Source organism: Protopterus annectens, chromosome 13.part0 (assembly GCF_019279795.1).
Source record: "Protopterus annectens isolate FY-2018-M chromosome 13.part0, PAN1.0, whole genome shotgun sequence".
Lineage (NCBI taxonomy): Eukaryota > Metazoa > Chordata > Ceratodontiformes > Protopteridae > Protopterus > Protopterus annectens.
Window position 1 is genome coordinate 20,071,547 of NC_056747.1, and position 21,008 is coordinate 20,092,554.

At 43.6% G+C, this 21,008-nt stretch overlaps 1 protein-coding gene across 1 annotated transcript in view; it reads right to left on the bottom strand.

Annotated features, from left to right (window-relative positions):
• Window positions 1–21,008, bottom strand: part of HDGFL2 (HDGF like 2) — a 2,035,019-nt gene that overhangs the window by 1,553,004 nt on the left and 461,007 nt on the right. Inside the window, exons 7-8 of the mRNA XM_044090590.1 lie at window positions 18,792–18,924; window positions 18,470–18,674 (exon numbers count right to left, since the gene is read on the bottom strand). Coding sequence (XP_043946525.1) covers window positions 18,470–18,674; window positions 18,792–18,924 — 338 coding nt within the window. The remainder of the gene's footprint in view (window positions 1–18,469; window positions 18,675–18,791; window positions 18,925–21,008) is intronic.

Below are 21,008 nucleotides of genomic sequence, written 5' to 3' on the forward strand. Positions count from 1 at the left end.
GTAAAGAACTTTATGAGAGTCAGGGACCCTGTAGTACCTGTCTGGCTTGACTGGTGCAGGGGGTAAGGAATCAGGAGACAGACTGGATTCAGAAAAAAACAGCAACAACAATATCAAGCACAGGGGGGATAGCCAGGGGCCTGTGCTGAGGCAGTAAAAGGAAGTCTCTGAGCCTTTTCTTGGATTCTGAATAATCCTGGCTCTCCCAATGGAAATGCTCCCTCATGGTGTGCAGGGTTTCCCCAAAAGAATAATCCTCAGGCGGAGAGGCTGAAGGTATAGACTGTTCTGCATCAGAGTCCTCATAGGGAGGGAGAGAATATCCCTGATCAGAAGAGGGATCAGAGGAAATGGAAACCTGGTCAGAGGAATCATAGTCAGTGTCTTGCCTAAGCCTTTTGTCAGGAGGGGGATGGGAACCCCTGATTAAAGTAATTAGGTCTTCGGCCATTTTAAGCATCTGTTTCTTTGGCAGGGATGACTGTTCTGGAGAATGCTGTACTTGTTTCTTTGTCTTTAATGGTGTTTTTGGCTTCACCTTTGCTGCTGTAGTGGGCTTAATTGTAAGCTGTGAAGGTCTGAAAACACCCCCAGAAGCCGATGCCTGCTCAGCGGCTCCGGACCCATCTGAGGGTATAGTTTCCATAGGCCCAATACCTTGAGTTTCTACAGGCCTTGATGTCTCCACATGGCTATAGGTTGCGGCCTGTGGCTCTGAGGTAGCGGGTGTCAGGGGCTGCGAAAGCACCTCACTGAGAACCGGCGACTAGCCTAGAAGAGGCTTCGTCATCGGTTTTGGACCTCGTAGGCCTGTCCTTTTCTTTGTCTCTGCGTTTTTTATAAATTTCGGTCGTCGGTTGTTCCGACAGCATTATGTAATTAAACCTTCGGCCAAAATAATGTAAGGCAAAATCAAACCGACGTTTAATAGTGCGTTTATTGAATCTAGCACAAAACCGACAACTAGTAACGTCGTGGTCAGGGCCTAGGCAAGGAATAAAGTAAGAGTGAAAGTCCTTATGAGCTATTTGCTTCCCACAAGAAATACAATTATTAACTTTTACTGACATCAGTCTGGAGCAAGAAAAAGTTTCCCCACAGGGTACTTAGCTTTTTTGAAGACTTCGGTTCTGAAACTCAATTTTGAAAATCTCAGGAGTCGGCCTATCGGCACTTGCGAACTGCTTTTGCTTCGGGTAGCACACGGCAAGAAAGACTGAAGAAAATGGCGTCGGTTGCAACTTTTATACCCCTGGCGCACTGACGTCAGGGAAGAGGCGACAGCAACAGACGCCGGACCAAGACTTTGGAACTCGGGCCGACTGCGGGTTGCCTGCCAGCAGGATAACCCAAGTGTAATGACTGCAACAGTGAAACACGATGAACATCAACCTTAAACACGTTTTTGAACAAGTTGGAAGTGAGGCAAGTGGTGAGTCCAAGAAACCAGACACTTGGAAATGTAGAATGTGTCATTTTTTGCAATTCTATTTGGGATGGTAACACCTTTTCCAGTAATTACAAAGGCCAAAACCTTAAGGAAAACCATCTGGGCTGACTGTACTATGACATGCATAGTTTATTATTGCTACATGCCAAGATTGAGGACATTTTTACATTTGAAAAAGAGAATACCCCTACAAGAACAGCAATGCCCTTTACAAACATTTAAAAAAGTTGCCTGTTCATATCTGGCACCAAATATAAATTTGGTGTTAGTGATAAGGTTGATATTATTGCAGCAAGGGGTTGGGAGACTCTTTTGGAATACAAATAATTGGTACGGCAGCTTTGTTTGAAAGCAATACTGAGGCCAGGGCTGAATTAACTAATTTCTATTAATAGTGTTTTAAAGTTGAGGCCTGCTAAATTGTAAGGAATACATTTTTATCTAGAAGATGTTAGTTAAATTTCACTGAATGCTCAGCTGTTCATAAAACTAGATATTAAATTTTTAGGGGATGAAATAATTCTGAATAATATTTCTGTTATGGATAGCTTTATATACATTTTTTAACAATATATTTTTCACTATTCATTTGTTTTAGGACGTGATTTTGTGGTTTATTAATTACATTTGTACTTGGAACAACTAAGATTAATTGCTTGTATTACCTGATTTTTTTTTAAATATTTAATAATGACTGTTACTGTCACACCCATGCTCTGAAGAATTCCACTATTTGGTCAAAAGCCATTTAAAAAAAAAACACGGGTGTATTTTGGATTTAATTCACTAAAATTTTATCAGTGAATTTGTTTGTGTTGCTCCTCTCCCAAACAGCTCTCCTTTGGGTTTTTTGTGCTTTATACAAAGGTGTTATCTTTTTCATTTTAGACATGGAATCACCTGGAATCCCAGCAGGCTCAAGTGAGCTGCTACAACTGCCACTTGGTCAACACCCTGGGGGCAGTGATGAGGCCAAAGGGCAGTGCTCTGAACTAATAATGTCCATCTCCCAGCCAGAAGAGTAGGTATTCCCTGGAGTGCCTGTTCATTTTGATGTAATTAATATGCATCCTGAATATCTATCGATTAACATCCAATTATCCTTCTACAGAGGGGGGGGAGAATGGACTGAACAGTGACCATTTCAACATTTGTATACTGAACAAAGTGATTTTGCAGAGATTCAGAAAGTACAGTTGTGCACACTTACCATAAATGTAGATGTTCGAGTGTATTCACTGTTGCAGTTATTACATTTGGGTAATCATCTGCTGGTAGGTTGTTAATCAGGCCGACTGAGGGCAAAGTCTTGGGTCTTGCGTCGGTTGCTGTCCGTTCTTCCATGACGTCAGGGGTATAAAAACATGCAGCTGACGCCATTACATCAGTTTTTCTTGCCCCAGATGGAGAGCAATACATATATATATATATATATATATATATATATATATATATATAATTTAAAAAACAAAAAATATACCTCCAAACAAAAGCAAATACACTAAAAAGGCTTTTAAGTGTAGTAAAAGAAAGTAGAGGCATAGTAAGAGAAAAAAACAGGGGGCTGGAGGGAGGGTAACCAGGACTGCAACAGTGAATACACTCAAACATCTACATTTATGGTAAGTGTACACATCTGCACTATGTTCTTCGTGTTTCACTGTTGCAGTCATTACATTTGGGTAGATTCCCTAAGCTATGGTTGGGAGGATAGATTTATATAGCATTAGGACCGGCTATAAGGCCCTGCAAAACAGCAGTGGCAAAGCCAGCTCTGGATTTAGAGAAAACTGGCAAATGATCATGTTTGGTGAAAGTATGAATTGAACTCCAGGTAGCAGCTACTAGAATATCCCTGGTAGGAACACCTCTGAGAAAGGCTGTAGAAGTAGATGTAGCCCTAGTGGAATGGGATCGTTTTCCATGGTGCTTATAGCAGAAAAGAACACAATGGCTTATCCATTTGGAAATGGTTTGCTTTGAAATAGGCTTTCCCTCTGCCTCTGCAGCACATGTTACCAGCAGTTGTTCAGATTTTCTTCGAGACTTAGTCCTGTACAAGTAAAATCTAAGTTGTCTGTGTACATCCAATGAATGCAAAATCCACTCCCCCTTGTTCTGTGGACTGGAAAAGAAATTTGGCAAATGAATGGACTGATTAAGAGCCACACTGGATACCACCTTGGGCATGAAGGATGGGTTGCTCCTGAGTGACACCCTGTCCGCATGAAAAATGATGAAAGGCTCCACTGCCATAAGGGCCTGTAATTCAAAAATCCTTCCAGCTGAAGTGATTGCTAAAAGGAAGGCTGTTTTCCAGGAGAGAAAGTTTACATCTGCAGTAGCAGCTGGATCGAAAGGAGAGAGTGAGTTTCTCCAATACAAAATTAAGGTCCCAGGCAGGGGTTGGAGCTATCCTGGGTGGTCTCAAGTTTCTGGCCCCTCCGAGATACTGCTTTAGCAGATGAGAGAGAAAAGGGGAGGTTCTATGTTGTAATGAGCTGAAATGGCTCAAATTATGAGGTAAATTGAGCACTGCTCCCTTGAGCTTGATTCCAGGCACAGAATCTTTTCCATTTGTCAGCATAAAATTTTCTAGTACTAGGTCTTCTCGCTTCCAAAGTGACATCCATCACAGGTTTGCTGAGGGATGCTAAGGGGGAATTTAAGTGATTAGCCAAGCTGCAAGATTCACAGTTTGGAGCTGAGGGTGCAGAACTTGGTTGTTCTGCTGAGACAGTAAGGAAGGGTCTGAGGCAGGTGCCATGAAGAGATTTGTGACAGACTGCGTAGGAGTGTATACCAGTGTTGGCGAGGCCAGTCTGGAGCAATCAAAATTATTTTTTGTTTGTCCTGTTTGACTTTTAGCAGAACTTTGGAGAGTAGAGGCCAGAGGGGAGAAAGGCATAGAGTGATAGGTTTTCCCAGCTGAAGGATAGAGCATCCACTTTCTAGGCTTTTTTGTGAGGAGTTCTTATGCAAAACTTGTCCAACTGGTAGTTCTGGGATGAGTCAAAAAGATCTATGTCTGGGCTCCCCCATTTGCCTGTCAACATGTTGAAAATCCATGGTTCCAGTTTCCATTAGTGTGGGTCCATGAGATTTCTGCTTAGTTCGTCTGCCAGAATATTCAGCTGACCTGGCAGGAATTGAGCTTGTAGTTGCACTTGAAAGCTCAAGGCCGGGTTCCACAATGCCATGGCTAATCTGCAGAGGGGATAGGAATGTGCACCCCCCTGCTTGTTTATGTATCACATAAATGTGGTGTTGTCCGTCTTTACCATTAGTTGTCCTGGATGAAGGTAGTCTTTGAAGGCTGTCACTGCATTCTGCACAGCTAGCATTTCTTTTTGATTAATATGAAGGTGCATTTGATTTGGGCTCCATTTGCCCTGAATGCACTTCCCTGCCAGATGAGCCCGCCCATGCATAGTCTAATGCATCTGTAGTTAGGGTTTGGGTGGCAGGGGGTGGTGTGAATAGCAGTCCGTTGTTTTGGTGGCAGGCCTCTGCCCCTGTAGGAACTCTAGTTGCAGGCAAGGAATGATAGGAATCATTGTTTCCAGGCTGTGACAATGTTGACTCCATAAACTTTTTAAGTACCACTGAAGTTTCCTCATATGCAGTCTTGCATATGGAATTTAGAAGAATGCAGGAGGCCGTGAACCCCAAGGCTTGCAGCATTTGTTTTGCAGATAGCAGGGTTTTTGTGGCCACCTGTTTGAAGTAAATCACCAAATGAAGTTGCTTTTCTGGCGTAAGGAAAGCCATCTGGGCAGTTGTATTCAACCTTGCACCCAGGAATGTAATTTTTTGAGAGGGTACCAGTTGTGATTTATTTTCGTTTATAGTGTACCCTAGACAAGTTAGAACCCTTTCTACAAAAGCCAGACGTTTTGGAAGAATGGTCTTGTTTTGTGCTTGAATAAAACAATCGTCCAGGTATGGCTGTATTTGATTATTTCTTTGCGTGCAAAATGCAATAACTGGAGCCAGGCACTTTGTGAATACACTGGGCGCAGTAGACAAGCCAAAGGGCAGTGCAGAGAACTGATAATGCGTGCAGCCTGCTTTGAAGCGTAGGTAACGTCTGCAAGATTCCCTGATTGGGATGTGCAGGTATGCTTCTTTTAAATCTAGTGTTGCCAACTAGGCGTCTTTGCCTAGCATAGGAAGTAATTGGTGAAGAGTCAGCATCTTGAATTTTGGAATCTCCAGAAAGGTGTTTAGAGTAGACAGGTCCAGGATTGGATGCCATGATTTGTCTTTTCTGGGTACCAGAAAAAGTCTGGAGTAGAAACCTTGTCCCTTTTCCTCCTCTGGTACCAGTTAAATAGCCCTCATGCTTAAGAGGGAAAGTACTTGCGTTTGAGCCTCTGCCCACTGATTTGGGGGCAGGTCTGGCTACCCATTTGGTGTTGGCAACGTTTGGAAATGAAATCTGTATCCCTGGGACACTATATTTAAAACCTATTTGTCCTGGGTTATGAGTTCCCAGTTCTTTGCATGAAGAGCAATCTTTCCCCCAAAGGGGCAGTCAAAAGGTAAGTGCTTGGGAATTTTAAAAGGAAGTCATTGAGACTGTTTACCATAGGGGGGGTGTATTGTTATTTCTAGATTTGGAAGTGGAGGCCCCCCACTGCTTAGTTCTGAGAGTCCCCTGGGACTGAAACCTGGGGTTTTGCTGCGTCTGGGTTTGGCTTGAGAAGACCTGGAAGGGACTGGAAAGGACCAATTCTTAATAAGCCAGTGCCTACTAAATCTAGGAGGTTGCTCTTGCAAAAAATCTAAACAGTTTGCATAGATTTAGCTTTATCTTCCATCTTTTTAAGAACTACTTCAGCCTTGCTGCCAAGCAGGCAGTCCTGATTTAAAGGAGCATCCAACAATTTAGCTTTAACATGATCAGGCAAAGACTGCTCCTTAAGTCAAGCATACCTTCTAAGCACAGACCCAGTAACAGCAGCCCTGCAAGAGGCCTCTAAAGAATCAAAACCACATTGCAAAGTATGTTTTCCAACTTGTTCAGCAGAATGCATTATGCCCTGTAAATCTTTACTTTCCACAGAGTCAGGAATCAACATCATTTTCTGTTTAAGCAGTTCAATAACATGTTGTTGATACTTTAACATATGAAATTGGCACTTTAAAGCTCTGATTGCCAAGGTTGCAGAAGTATAAACTGTTTTACCCCATCTATCCAGCGCCCTGGAGTCTCTATCAGAAGGGGTAGGATTTTTAGCAGTAGAAGCTTTAATGCCCTTGGGCCCCTGAGAAATAGTCTCTGGATCTGCAACAGAATTTTTGAAAATAAACTTGTGGGACTCGGGAACCCTGTAGTATCTGTTAGGTTGACTAGGAGCAGGAAGCAGGGAATCAGGGGCCAAACTGAATTCTGAGAAAACATCATCAACAATGTCTAGTACAGGAGGTATAGACAAAGGCCTATGCTGAGGGAGAAGGAAATCCCCAAGCCTCTTTTTTGAATCAGAAAATTCCTGGCTTTCCCAGTGAAAGTTTTCCCAAAAGAAAAATCCTCAGGAGGTGAAGCAGAGGGAATAGAATCCTCTGTATCAGAATCCTCATAAGTATGTATGGACAAATCCAGGTCATCAGAAGAAACAGAATCCTGATCAGAAGATTCATAATCAAGCTCAGCCCTAGGCCTATTGGAGGGGGGGGGGGTTTGACTAACCCTGATTAGAGTCATTAGATCTTCAGCCATTTTTATCATTTGTTTTTACATGTGGCCTGGGCGTTGGTTTTTTAGACATGGATCAAGATTTAGGCCGTAGTAATGAAGGAGGTGTTGATTTAATATGCAAGTCTGTAGGCCTGAATACACCCTCAGAAGCCAGTGCCTGCACAGTAGCTCCGGACCCCATCCAAGGTAGAGACATCCGCAGGTTCCATAGTTGAAGTATCTTGCGCCATACCGGACTCCGAATGGGTCTCCGTAGAGGCCTGCGAATCAGAAGTAGCGGTTATCAGGGGCTGCGAAAGCGTCACACTGAGTACTGTCGACTGGCTTAGGAGAAGCATCGTCGGCAGTTTTGGACCTCGGCGGCCTGTCTCTGTCTTTATCTTTGAGTTTTTTTCGGAATCCCGGTAGTCGGATGGCTAACTGACGACATTTCTGGATAATTAAACCGAGAACCAAAATATTTAGAGGCAAAAATATACCGATGACGGATAGTGCGCTGATTAAATAAGGCACAACACCGACAGCAAGATACGTCGTGGTCAGGGCCTAGGCAAGGAATACAGTACGAATGAAAATCTTTATGAGGTATTTGCTTTCGACAAGTAATGCAATTATTAACTTTTACTGGCATCAGTAAGGAGCAAGAAAAAGTTTCCCCAACGGAGTACTTGGCTTTAAGTTGAAGACTTTGGTTCTGAAACTCGAAAACGAAAATTTCAGGAGTCGGCCGACCGGCACCGACACCGCATGGCAAGAAAGACTGATGTAATGGCATCGGCTGCATGCTTTATACCCCTGACGACCTGACGTCATGGAAGAAGGGTCAGCAACTGACGTAGGACCCAAGACTTTGTTAATCAGGCCAACTGAGGGCAACCTGCAAGCAGATTACCCAAATGTAATGACTTCAACAGTGAAACACGAAGAACATCAGCTGACAGGAGGGATAGGATCCCTTGTCTTGTGTGAGTAGCTACACCCTGTGAAGTAACTTGTGATGACTGCCCTAGGCTAAATGCAGATGAAGAGGCAATCAATGATGTCTGGGCCAAAAGGGAGTCACCTGCAAGATTTTGGGAACATCCTGTTGACCTTTGCACAGGGCTTATGGAATGACAGGAAGGGGAGGGAAGGCATAAAGAAGTGTCTTCTTCCAGGAAAAAAAAGCATCCACCTTCCGACCTGGGACTCTGGCACAAAAAGAGGAAGTTGTCTGTTCAGAGGAGAGGCAAAAAGATCTACTTGAGGAGTATTCCACTGGCGAACAATGTCTAGAAACACATCCCAGTGAAGCATCCACTTTGTAAGATTGTTACAGACGTGCTCAGAAAGTCTGTCACAATGTTCTGACCAAAGGGAATGTAAACTGCCTGAAGTGTCACATAATATTGGATAGCTAATTCCGCACTAGAAGAACCAACCGGCATAGAAGATAAGACCATGTTTCCCCGTGCTTGTTTTCATGCCACATCATTGTGGTACTGTCTGTAAACACTTTGACAAGCCCTGCGAAGAACAGACGATGCCACATCATTGTGGTACTGTCTGTAAACACTTTGAGAAGCCCTGCGGAGAACAGACGATGCCACATCATTGTGGTACTGTCTGTAAACACTTTGAGAGGCCCTGCGGAGAACAGACGATGCCACATCATTGTGGTACTGTCTGTAAACACTTTGACAGGCCCTGGGGAGAACAGAGGATGGAATGCTTGAAGGGCCAGCAGAAGAGCAGCTCTCTTCTTTTTGACATTTATGTAGTCTTTCTTTTGTTGAGGCAACCAAGGACACTGCACCTTTAGAGAGCCAAAGGATGCTCCCCATCCCGCATCTGTGAACAGCTCCTGAGAAGGGAGTGGAGGTTAAAAAGGAAGCCCTGGATTAAGGGACAACTGCCGAATCCACCACTGAATTTCCAGCTTGATGCATGGAAGAGGAGGGACTATGAAATCTAGAGGATGAGCGTGCAGATGACAAACTGACTTTAGAAACCACCCACATCTGAAGTGTCCGTGAACAGCTCCTGAGAGGGGAGTGAAAAGGAAGCTCTGGATTAAAGGACAACTGCCGAATCCACCACTTAATTTCCAGCTTGAGGAATGGAAGAAGAGGGACTATGAAATCAAGGGGATTTGAATGCTGAAGCCAAAGTGACTTTAAAAAAACACCGAAGTTTTCTCATGCAGAGTCTGGCAAAACGGAGCATAGGAATGGCGGAGGCTATATAACCTAGAGCTCTCAGAAACTCCCTTGCTGTGACTGCGACCAGAGGAAGAAGGGTTTGAAAGAAGGAAATTAATAAGTAATGCCTTGTAAGGAGGCAGGAATGTCAGCATTGTAAAGTATGGATCCTACACCCCAGAAATATATGACCCTGCAAAGGAGTCAGAAAGGACTTTTGGAAATTTATTGTGAACCCCAGGCTTTGCAAGATAGAAATGGTAAAGTAAAGATGCTGCAGTAGAATCTCTGGAGATTGCCTAGGTAAAGAAAATCTTGTATCACCCTTAGCCTGCAAAAAGTAATCACAGGAGCAAGGCATTTGGTGAATACCCTTGGGACAGTAGAAAGGCCAAAGGGCAAAGCAGAGAACTGAAAATGCCAGGAAGCAACAGAGAAACATAAAAACTTCCAAAAAAGGGAAGGAATAAGGATGTGAAAATAAGCATTCTTGAGATCCAAAGACACTAGAAAAGACTGTGGAGGCAGCATAGAAAATAAACTCTAAAGAGATAACATCTGAAAGTAAGGGACCTTTGGAAAGTTATTTAGGTGAGAGAGATCCAGAATGGGACTCCAAGTGCCTTCTTTTCTGGGAATGATAATTCTGAGTAAAACCCCTTCCCTCTAAAAAATTAGAACTGCCTGAACAGTTCCCTGAAACAAAAGATCCTGAAGCACCCCGGGAAAAAAATGGAAACTGTTCCTGAGGGGGCTGAGGAATGCCCATGAAAGTGGGAAGAGTTTTCCAGACCATGTAGTACCCTATGCGTATAATGGACAGAACCCATGAATCTTGAGTAATCTTTAACCAAACTGGATGGGACTTTGAAAGATGAAGGAAGGGAGGAATGTGACTACAAAATACACCAAATAAGTGTTTGTTATCCAGCGGGGCATCCATCAACTTAATCTTAACATCATCAGGCAAAGGTTGAAGCCACAGCCAAGAATATTTCCTCATAACAGAACCAAAAGCAGCAGCTCTGGAAGAAACATCTGCCTGTTGCATCATAAAGTACAGTTTTGTACCTACCATAAATGTAGATGTCCGAACTGGATAGCATCTGCAGTCATAACAAGTGGGTTGTCCTGTCGTCAGGCAGCCCTTCAGTCGGCCGGATTCCAAAGTCGCTGATGTCGCACTCCACCCGACGTCATCTCTGTTGGTCTTGGTATAAGGGCATCAGCCCATTTTCCTCAGTGTTTCTTGCCCCAGATGCCAGTAGCCCTCTTGCAGGCTAAAATTTGGATAGATGCCAATGTTTCCAAATAGATAGAGGTAAACACAACAATAAGCATGTATGTACATATATACAAACAAATACACCATAAAAGACTCCTCCCCAACAGCTAGCTATTAGGAGGGTAAACACCCTAGGAGTACCACAGAGGGAAGGAGGTGACTGCAGATGCTATCCAGTTCGGACATCTACATTTATGGTAGGTACAAAACTGTACTATGTCCTTCATGGATGCATCTGCAGTCATAACAAGTGGGTAGAATACCATAGCCAACTAGGGAGGAGGATAAAAGTAGATTATGGTGTGTTTAGGATCCCTTGCAGTACAGCAGTGGCAAACCCTGCTCGGGATCTGGAATATAGAGGCAAATTATAATGCTTGGCAAATGTATGCACGGAGGTCCAAGTAGAATAATGTCTTTGGTTGCCACTCCTCGTAAGAAGGCTGTGGTAGTGGCTGTTGCCCTTGTAGAATGAGGTCTTATGTTCTGTGGAATTGGTTTTCCATGGAAGGAGTAACAGAATCGTATGCAATTTCCTATCCATTTGGAGATTGTCTGTTTGGAAATAGCTTTTCCTTCCCTTCCTGTTGCATAGGCTACAAAAGTTGGTCAGTCTTTCTGCTATTTTTGTTCTGTCCAAGTAGTAGCGTAGCTGTCTATGTACATCCAAGGTATGCAGTATTCTTTCCCTCTGTTTTGTGGGTTGGGAAAGAAGGTAGGTAGGTGGATTGCCTGGTTTAAAGACACTCTGGATACCACCTTGGGCATAAATGTAGGATTAGTCCTCATGGACACTCTATCTTGGTGGAAGATTAGGAAGGGTTGCACTGCCATTAAGGCCTGTAGTTCTGAAACCCTCCTTGCTGAAGTAATTGCCAGTAGGAAAGCAGTTTTCCATGACAGGTGTTGTAGGTCTGCTGTTGCTGCTGGTTCAAAGGGTGATAGTGTCAACTTTTCTAGCACAAAGTTTAAATCCCAAGCTGGTAATGGTGGTTTCCTTGGAGGTTTTACATTCTTGATTCCTCTGAGGAACTGCCTGAGCAAAGGGTGCGAAAAGACAGGTGGATCAAAGCTGTATTCTGCTGAAATAGCTGATGCATGTATCTTGATGGAGGAGTAGGACAGGCCTGAATGAAGAAGTTCGCCAGATACTCCAGAATGGTAGGCATATCTATGTTTGACACATCTTTTCCTCTTTCCGCACTCCAGATGACAAACCTTTTCCATTTTCCAGCATAGTTCCTTCTTGTTGAAGGTCTGCGTGCTTCAAGAATAATGTCTTTAACTCTTTGGGAAAGTTCTGGATTAGCTGCTGTTATGTGATGTTCCATGCAGTCAGTTGCAAGGTTTTAGGTTTGGATGTATGATGCTGTAGTGGTTCTCGTTAACATCAAAGGCATCAGGGAATTGTCCACATATTGTTCGAGACATGCTCCTCAGTAGTGGATACCAGTGTTGTCTTGGCCAGTTTGGAGCTATCAGGATTATCCTTGGACGTTCTTCCTTGATTTTCAGTAGTACCTTGTGTATCAAAGGAAGAGGTGGGAATGCATATGCTGTTAGGCCTTTCCAGTTGAAGGAGAGCGAATCCACTTTCCATGCTAATGGGTCGAATGTCCTTGTGCAGAATTTTTTCAGCTGGTGATTGAGAGGTGATGCGAATAGGTCTATCTGTCGCATTCCCCATTTCTTTGAGATTGTCTTGAAGATGTCCGGTGAAGCTTCCATTCGTGGGCATCGAAGTGGTTCTGCTTAATATGTCTGCTAGAGTATTGTCTTTCCCTGGTACAAATATTGCCTGTAACTGGATGTTGTAGCTGAGTGCCAGGGTCCACAGCTCCAAGGTCATTCTGCTTAGGGGTATGAATGAGTGCCTCCCTGTTTGTTGATGTACCACATGACTGTGGTGTTGTCTGTCCTTATCATCAACTGGCCCTCTTTGAGAAATGGTTTGAACTTTTGGATTGCCAGTTTTACTGCCAGCATTTCTTTTAGGTTGATGTGCAGTTGAAGTTGATCCTGTGTCCATAATCCTTGCACGCATTTGTCCAGCATGTGGGCCCCCCATCCTAGGTCTGAAGGGCCTGTTGTGATGGTCTGGCTTGCTTGACATCTGCGAAAGGGTAGGCCTGGGTTTGACTGGCATGCCTGAGCCCACCATAGGAACTCCTGTTTTAAGCATGGAATTAGTGGGATTTCTGTTTCTAGACTGTGTCTGTGTTGGGACCATAAATTCTTTAGGTACCACTGTAGTTTTCTCATATGTAGTCTGGCAAATGGAACCAAGATTATGCATGATGCCATGAAGCCCAAGGCCTGCAGTACTTTTCTTGCTGTTAACTTGTTCATTTTTGTTAGTGCCAAGAAGTAAAGAGGAAGTTCTTTTTGTTTTTCTGTAGTCAGGAATGCCATTTGTTTTACAGTGTCCAATTCCGCCCAAGAATGTCCTTGTTTGGGATGGTATCAGCCTTGACTTTTGTAAATTGACTGTGTATCCCAGTGCTTGTAGCAAGTAAATGACCCTTTGTAAATCTGATGTCAGCTTGCTTTTGTTGTCCCCTTGTAGCAGGCAGTCGTCCAGGTATGGGTAAATTTGAATTCCCTGAAGTCTGCAATGGCGATTACTGATGCCAGGCATTTTGTGAATACTCTGGGCAGTAGATAAGCCAAAGGGCAATGCTGAGAATTGATAGTGCTCTGATCCTGCAAGAAATCTGAGGTGTATTCTGCAGATTGGTCGAATGGGGACGTGCAGGTATGCCTCCTTGAGATCTAGAGTTACCAGCCAAGACTCCTTGCCCAGCATGGGAAGAAGTTGCTGTAGGGTCAGCATTTTGAATTTTGGGACAATGATGTATGTATTTAAGGTGGACAGGTCGAGAATTGGTCTCCAACTTTTTTCCTTTCTTGGAACTAGGAATAGTCTGGAATAGAACCCCTTTCCTTGCTCTGCTGTTGGTACTCTTTCCACAGCTCTCATGTTTGCTAACTCCATTATCTGGCGTAGAGCCTCTGTTTTTGATTTGGAGGTAGATTTGGCATTCCTCTTTTGACTGGTAAAGTGTGGAAGTGAAACCGTAACCTTGATCTATGGTTTGTAAAATCCACTTGTCTTTTGTTATGTAGTGCCAGTTCTTTGAAAATAAGGTTAACTTTCCGCCTAGGGAGCTGCTATTTGTTCCTGGTAGGCGGATTTAGGTTAAGTCACTGTGGTTGTGCTGATGTAGTGGCAGTGGCTGTGTCTGTGCCTCTGTTGTTACCTTGCCACTGTCTTCCTCTGTAGGCACCTCCTCTGGATTGGTTTCTGCCTCTGGAACGCCTATTCCTGCCCCTTTGAAATTTTGTGGAGTCAGGAAAGGACCAATTTTTGGCAGGCCAGTTCCTGCTAAACCTTGGGGTTGAACCTGCAAGAAATCTTTAACAGTTTGAACAGATTTTGCCTTTTCTTCCATTTTCTTCATAACCTGCTGGGCAGGTGTACCAAACAAACTTGTCTTGTCCATAGGAGCATCTAGCAACTTAGCTTTAACATGATCCGGTAAAGCTTGTTCCTTTAGCCATGCATGCCTTCTTATCACTGTGCCTGTCATGGCTGATCTAAATGAAGCCTCCAGTGCATCATAGCCACATTTTAAGGAATGGTTGCTAACCTGTTGTATGTTATTTACCATCTCTAATACATATTTCTTATCAAGAGATTCATCAGTGGTTAGTTTTTAGTTAACTGATCAAGCATAAACTCTTGGTATTGTATCATGTGAAACTGACAGTTTAAAGCTCTAGCTGAGAGAGTAGCTGAAGTGTAGACCTTTTACCCCATCTGTCTAATGACCTTGCTTCCCTTTCAGAAGGAATAGGGTTTTTAGCTATGGTACTGCCTTGGGACCCTGGGATATAGTTTCTGGGTCTGCAAGTGGAGCCTTGTAAAGGTGGTGATGAGTATCTGGCACCCTGTAAAATCTGTCTGGTTTGGCAGGGGCTGGGGTAAAGAATCTGGAGCGGAGCAAACATCATTGAAAGCATCATCCACCACAGAGAGAACAGGAGGTATAGCTAAGGGCCTGTGCTGTGGGAGGTGCAGAAAGGTCCTAAGTCTTTTTCTGGAGTCTGAAAAATCCTGTTGCTGCCATTGAAACTGTTCTCGCATGGCATGCAAGGTTTCCCCAAAGGAGAATTCTTCTGGTGGGGAAGCAGCTGGAATGGATTCTTCAGCATCAGAATCTTCAAAATTGGAGAAGGGAGCCTCTGGCTGGTCAGTTATGTCTGATTCATCAGCAGAATCATCAGAGGACACTGGCTCGGGGCTCTGCCCTAGGTCTCTTCTCTGGGGGCTGAGAGGCCCTGTCTGGGTGAGATTGAGATCCTCTAATTAAAGAAATTAAATCTTCTGCCAAAGTAAGCATTTGAGAACTAGAAGAGGGCCTGGATGTGGGGGTTTAACAGGCACTGTTTTAGTAGTCTTGGCTGCTTTAGCCCTGGCGAAGGCCTTAATGGACATGGCTGCTGGAGGCCTAGCAGCACCACGTGCTGGGGTAGAGACATCCAAGGGATGGTGTCTGATAAGTCAACCACCGTAGTGGGTAAAATTTCTGAGGTCGATTCGAGAGTTGTAGCAGGGCCTCAGTTGTAGGAATAGGTTCAGCTGTACTTTGTTCAGTTTTCTCGGTTTCGCCGAAACCGAGACACGGGTGCGGTTTGCTTGACCATGGTTTCGCCGAAACCGGACAGTGTCGGTCTTTATCTTTATTTTTGGTAGATTGGGTAGTCGAAGGATCCGACGGCATAATGTACGCAAAATTAGAACCGAAAACTGTTCTGCAAACTCCGACGGTTGAAAGAAGCACAGGCCGAACAGGCTGCTACGTCGTGGGCTGGGCCTAAACAAGGCAGACAGAGTGGAAATCTTTATGAGGTATTTGTTTCCCACAGTTTAAACAATTGTTAACTTTTTCTGACATCGGCTGAGGCAAGAAAGAGTCCCCAACGGGTACTTAGCTTTAGAAGTCTTCAAGTAGTATTCGGTAGAAGTAATCTCTGGATCCGACCGACCGAACAGCTTCCGCCACGGGCAAGAAAGACTGAGGAAAATGGCGTCGGCTGATGCCTTTATACCCGAAGACCAACAGAGATGACGTCGGGTGGAGTGCGACATCAGCCGAAGCCGGACCCGGACTTTGGAATCCGGCCGACTGAAGGGCTGCCTGACGACAGGACAACCCACTTGTTATGACTGCAGATGCATCCATGAAGGACATCTGCACTTAATATGCGTCTATATCACCATATCAAAGACGCAAAATGTCGAACAGTCAAGAGCGAAAATGCCGAAATTCGAACTCATTATTGTGGGGGGCTGCCCTCCTCCCGCTAAATATATATTCCAACTCCAAGATCGCACTACCATCGTGAGGAAAGGGCAAATATCCTAATCTTCACTGTACAGCTATCTCAAAAATGGACCCTCGACATTTCGGCACTTTCGCTATTGTGAGTGTTCAACATTTTACTTTTCAATACAGTGATATAGACCACTTAATATAATGGCAAGCCACCCGAGAAGAAGTCCTTAACAAGTAGAGAGCAGAAGTCTTACCCTCAGAATCAGGAGGGGCAGAAATTACCTGACAGGTCTGAGGAAGAAGAGCCAAAGCATATCTTGACATATGGTTCTGACAATTGACAGCCCTACAAGCAAGGATAGCTGAGGTAAACCTTCTTACTCAGCCTTTCCATAGTTCTGCTGTCTTTATCAGAAAGAAGCATCTTTACAGATGGCAGCAATCGAGAGGACTTGTCAGATGCCACAGACACCACACAGAGGTCAGTAGAAGGACATTTATACAGAATTTTGCAATCTTCAGGCACCCTGTAAAAACCTATCACCTTTAATTCTATCATTCTGGAAATGGTGTCCCAAAGGTAATCTCAAGGAACGCCAAGACTAGTGGACTCCACTTCCTCAGAACCATAGTCTAAGGGAGAAGGAATCTGGGAAGAATAAACATCTGAATCCCCCTCCTTCTCAGAGGAATCTCGTTCCCTAAGCCTTTTGAGGAGAGTAGAGGTCCAAAGTGGAACAGGAACAGAAACTCCTTGGGGAGGCTTTAAAGCCATAAGGACAATAAACAACCCCCGAGTGAAATGCTGCCATTCGCTCTGAGGATCCTTAGGAGCAATAGAAACATGTTTAGTTTTCTGTTTCTTCTTCAGTAGGATGTTCGCCTTATAAAATTTAGAAGGCTCAGACCCTGAACAGCATTTGACAATGGTAGTCAGTACTTTTTCCCTAATTAAAATCTGAGGAATATCTTTAGGACCCTCAGTTTTAATCAGCCGCGGTTCCTCCTCAGCATCCAAAGAGGACATCTGGAAAGCTTCCAGAGACGTGCGTGAGATCGGATCCATGCTGGCCTCAGCAGCAGCCACACACAGAAGAATCCAATGACGGAGCTGGGTGACTGACCAGGCTTTCACTAGCCTCGGGAAAGATGTCTAGTGGAGGCAGTATGGGGTAAAAATCGGACTAGATTTCTTGGCCGCCTTCTTCGCAGACATCTGACCCGAAGGTTAATATGTTGGTTCTCTAAGTATAGGGCCAAAGAAGAAAGCAGACTATGCAGAGTCTTTGGGTTGAAAGCCTGACAAATGGATTGTGAGAAGCACAGAGGCAAAATAAATACTGCTCATTATGATCTTTATAGAGAATCCGTCTCCTACACTGGCATTTACCTTGTCTAGATGACATAAACCACACAATCAACAAAACAAAAGGAAAAAAGATAACAGCAAAAACTCCCAACAGGAACAGCTTGGTGAACCAGCAACCGAAGCAGGCGTTCAGACAGACGATCAAAAGATGGCGTTCGGACTGGTGGCAAAGTAGTTCTGAGGACAGTACGTCCGGACATCACCTTCATGCCCTATGCTTTACGAGGGGAGCATACATGTGACATACAGAGGACCTTAAGCAACCTAAAGGCTTTGGTATACTGGCTGGATGTCAGGCCGTCCTTGGCAGGGGATATTTACTGTAAAGAACATTGCAACAATGAAAAGGAAGGACATCTTGAGAGGCCCACAATGGACTCTGTTCTGGCATCAGGCCATATTTATTACAGATGCATTTCCCATCCTCAAGTGCAGGGATCCCAGAAGACTTCAAACTTTGCAAAGCCCATGGCCTGAACTATAGGCCATGGGACAAAAAGAATAGCCTACCTTCCTATATTATTTTTATGGGCTCCAGTAAAGGCATTCCTGAAAGAGACTAACCTCCAGCAGTATGTGACCAAAGCTTGTCTTTGTTTCACTGGTCTTCAGATGAAATTCAAGAAAATGCTTGGGGCTGTTTATGAGACCCTCCCACTAATCCTCAGGATAGGCACTTTCAACTATTGTTATCTTCTGGTAGTGAGGTACACAAGATGTTTCTCACTCCATCAGTAACTGGCCAGGAATTTCTGGCACTTATGCCACCTGCTTCACAACGTGCATGGCTGTGCAGGTTTTGGCTCATAATTTGAGGTCTGACAGTTGAAAACTGTGTTGATTATGGAACAAATGTAGGACTTTTTCCACAGCACTAAGACTTGATTTTGCAGCAGAAAAGAACTGGTGGGCTTAAGGGTTAAAAGCCTTCTCTTAATGTGTGTACAATATCATGACATGCACTGAACAACAAGCACAAGGCATCGACAGAAAAAAATAAAGCCACAATGGAATGGAGAAAGAGGATAAATCAAAAAAAAAGACCAACCAAGGAGAGTTCCCAGTGTTACACTACTTATTTCAAAATCATTTGTGCTAATTTAGACAATCCATTTAAATATTTGTTATTTCACTACACTGACCTGTCACTGCTGGATTCAGAAGGCACAGCTTCATTCTCTGGTGTTCTGTCAAGTGGTTTTGTAACCATCTCATTATCAGAATTAGAGGGCACAGCCTCCTTTTTTGCTTTTCTTCCTCGTGGTTTTACAGCCTTATCACTACCAGAGTCAGGAGGCAAAGCTTCCCTTCGTCGTCTTCCACGTGGCTTTGCAGCAGTCTTCTCCACTACAAAAAAGTTGCATATAAGTATTTCTCCATACTCATGCACAAACTGCAGCTTTTACCACTACTTGTTTGCTCTGCGTAAAGAAAGAGTAACTTATTTGAATTTTCCATAATTACCTGGTTTTCTGCCACGTGGAGCTTTCTTAACAGAGACATCAGAGTCAGAGTCTGATTTCGTAAGTTTTTCACCATCACTTGGCTTCTCTTCAACTGAATCCATTTTTTCTTCTGAATCAGATTCTGAAGCAGCCTTTTAAATCAATAAAGAAATCTAATTGGGCAAAAGTTAAATATGGTCCTAAAATAACACTCCTATGCTTAAAATGCTGGGCTATTACAATCCCTGCAGGTAATGTATATTTTATCACAACACACCCTTGTTCATCACACCTTGCAACTGCTAGATTTATGCAAAACTGGAGCAATACACATCCTGGCCAAATGTTCCAGAAATTCAGCCATTTTAAAATAACAGAGTATTAAAAGAACAGCTTTTAGCATCTCCTTATCATAGGTTCATAGTTAAGTACTAGGCTAGCTGCTCTTGTGAGCCATTTTAAAACAAGCCAATTTACCTTTCTGTGCTTGAATTAACCTATTCCATTTGGTTATTGAATGCCCTTACCCATCTCATGGCTGGTAATTATATATTACTCCTAATGAAATAACTGGGATCATACCATAAATAATTTGAGGGGCCCATGCTTTGCACATATTTGTTACATCTAATGAACTGAAGAAACGGAGGAGATGGAAGTCCTTCATCTAAGCCACAGACTACTGTTGCGGCAGTTACAAGTCAGTCGTCAAGATATGGAAAATCCCGTACCCCTTGAAATGTCATAGGTGACCTTTTACTAATGTATTGCACTTAGTAAACACCTGTGGTGAGTCTAAATGGCAAGACCCTGAACTGGCAATGACTGTCTGTAAGCACAGAAACCTCCTTGACTCCTCTGCAGTCTTTAAGTAAAGATAAGCGTAGTGAAGACAGACAAAGCACATCCTTTTGTTTTTTTCTGAGAAAGGATGGAACTGGTTGAACCATAACCACTTGAAACCAGTCTTGCAGACATAAATGGTCAAGTGGATGAGGTCAAGCATAGGTCTGAGGTCTTGGAGTTTTCTTTAGATCCAAATAGCATTAGAATAAAATCCTGACCCTCAGATCTGGTCGGACCCCTTGGACTGCTCTTTTTTTCTAGAAAAGTATGCACCACTCTCATCTGACTGAGTGGCACATCTGTGGGTATGCAGATTGATTTGGAAAGAGGGAATGCATTTGTTTTACATAAAGGCCCACCAAATATTCAAATGGAGGGAGAGACGACCCTCATCTGCCTCTAAAGTGGAGAAGTCAGGCACAAAGACTTTTAAGGATACTGTTGCATGTGATCTGAAAAGGGTCCACAGTATCCAAGTTTTGTAGACCACTTTTGCCCTTGGGCTGGCATCCATAAAGGTGCCACATCTGCTGCAGCTGCCCCTCAGAAAATGAAGTGAACTGTTGGTGCTTTTGACTTCCTAAACCATAGAGATTTAGGCCTGTTATAGTTCCAACTGTACGATCTTTGCCAAACATCAATCTTCTCCCTGAAGACTGAAAGGGTCTTGTTATTTTGTTCACTCTTCTGCATCTTTTCTTAAACTGTGGTGCCAAAAAGAGATGACCCAGAGTGCCAGTGAAATCAAACTTATGTACTTACCATAACGTTATATCCATGTTGTCTGATTTTCAACCAGTTTAAGCATATTATGGACTGTCTGATCTGAGCTCTGTATCAACTCTGAAGCTTCTTCTGATCCAGAGCTCTGACTCCGCCCTTACCCTTGATTCCCTGGACTCCACCTTAGCTGCTCAGATCGAGTTTGGCCCTCTTTTGTCTGAAAAACTGGACAATTCTATATACAAGGAACCCCTAAATTAAATAACCCCAACCTGTGCAGGAAGTGGGTGCAGTCTCACATGACTATGCACAGACAGAGGATAAAAGGCCTGCCCAATCATCTCAAAGTTAGTGTCACATGACTCTGCACAGAGAGGAGATAAAAAGGTCTACTCAACCATCTCTAAGCCATAGATGACAATATGGAAGGGGGCAGGAGGGACAGAGTTTGAACCAGATGAAAATCTGACAACATGGATCTAACATTATGCTGAGCACATAACTTTCATATCAAATGTTGTCTATTTTCATCATTTCAGACATATGAGACAGAATGCCAAATTGTTAATCTGGGAGGTATCAAGGAAGAACATTCCTAAATAGGGTGGGAACCAAAGGAGAAGCATGACCTGGATTGTACATCCAAGTTATCGTGAGATACAAATGT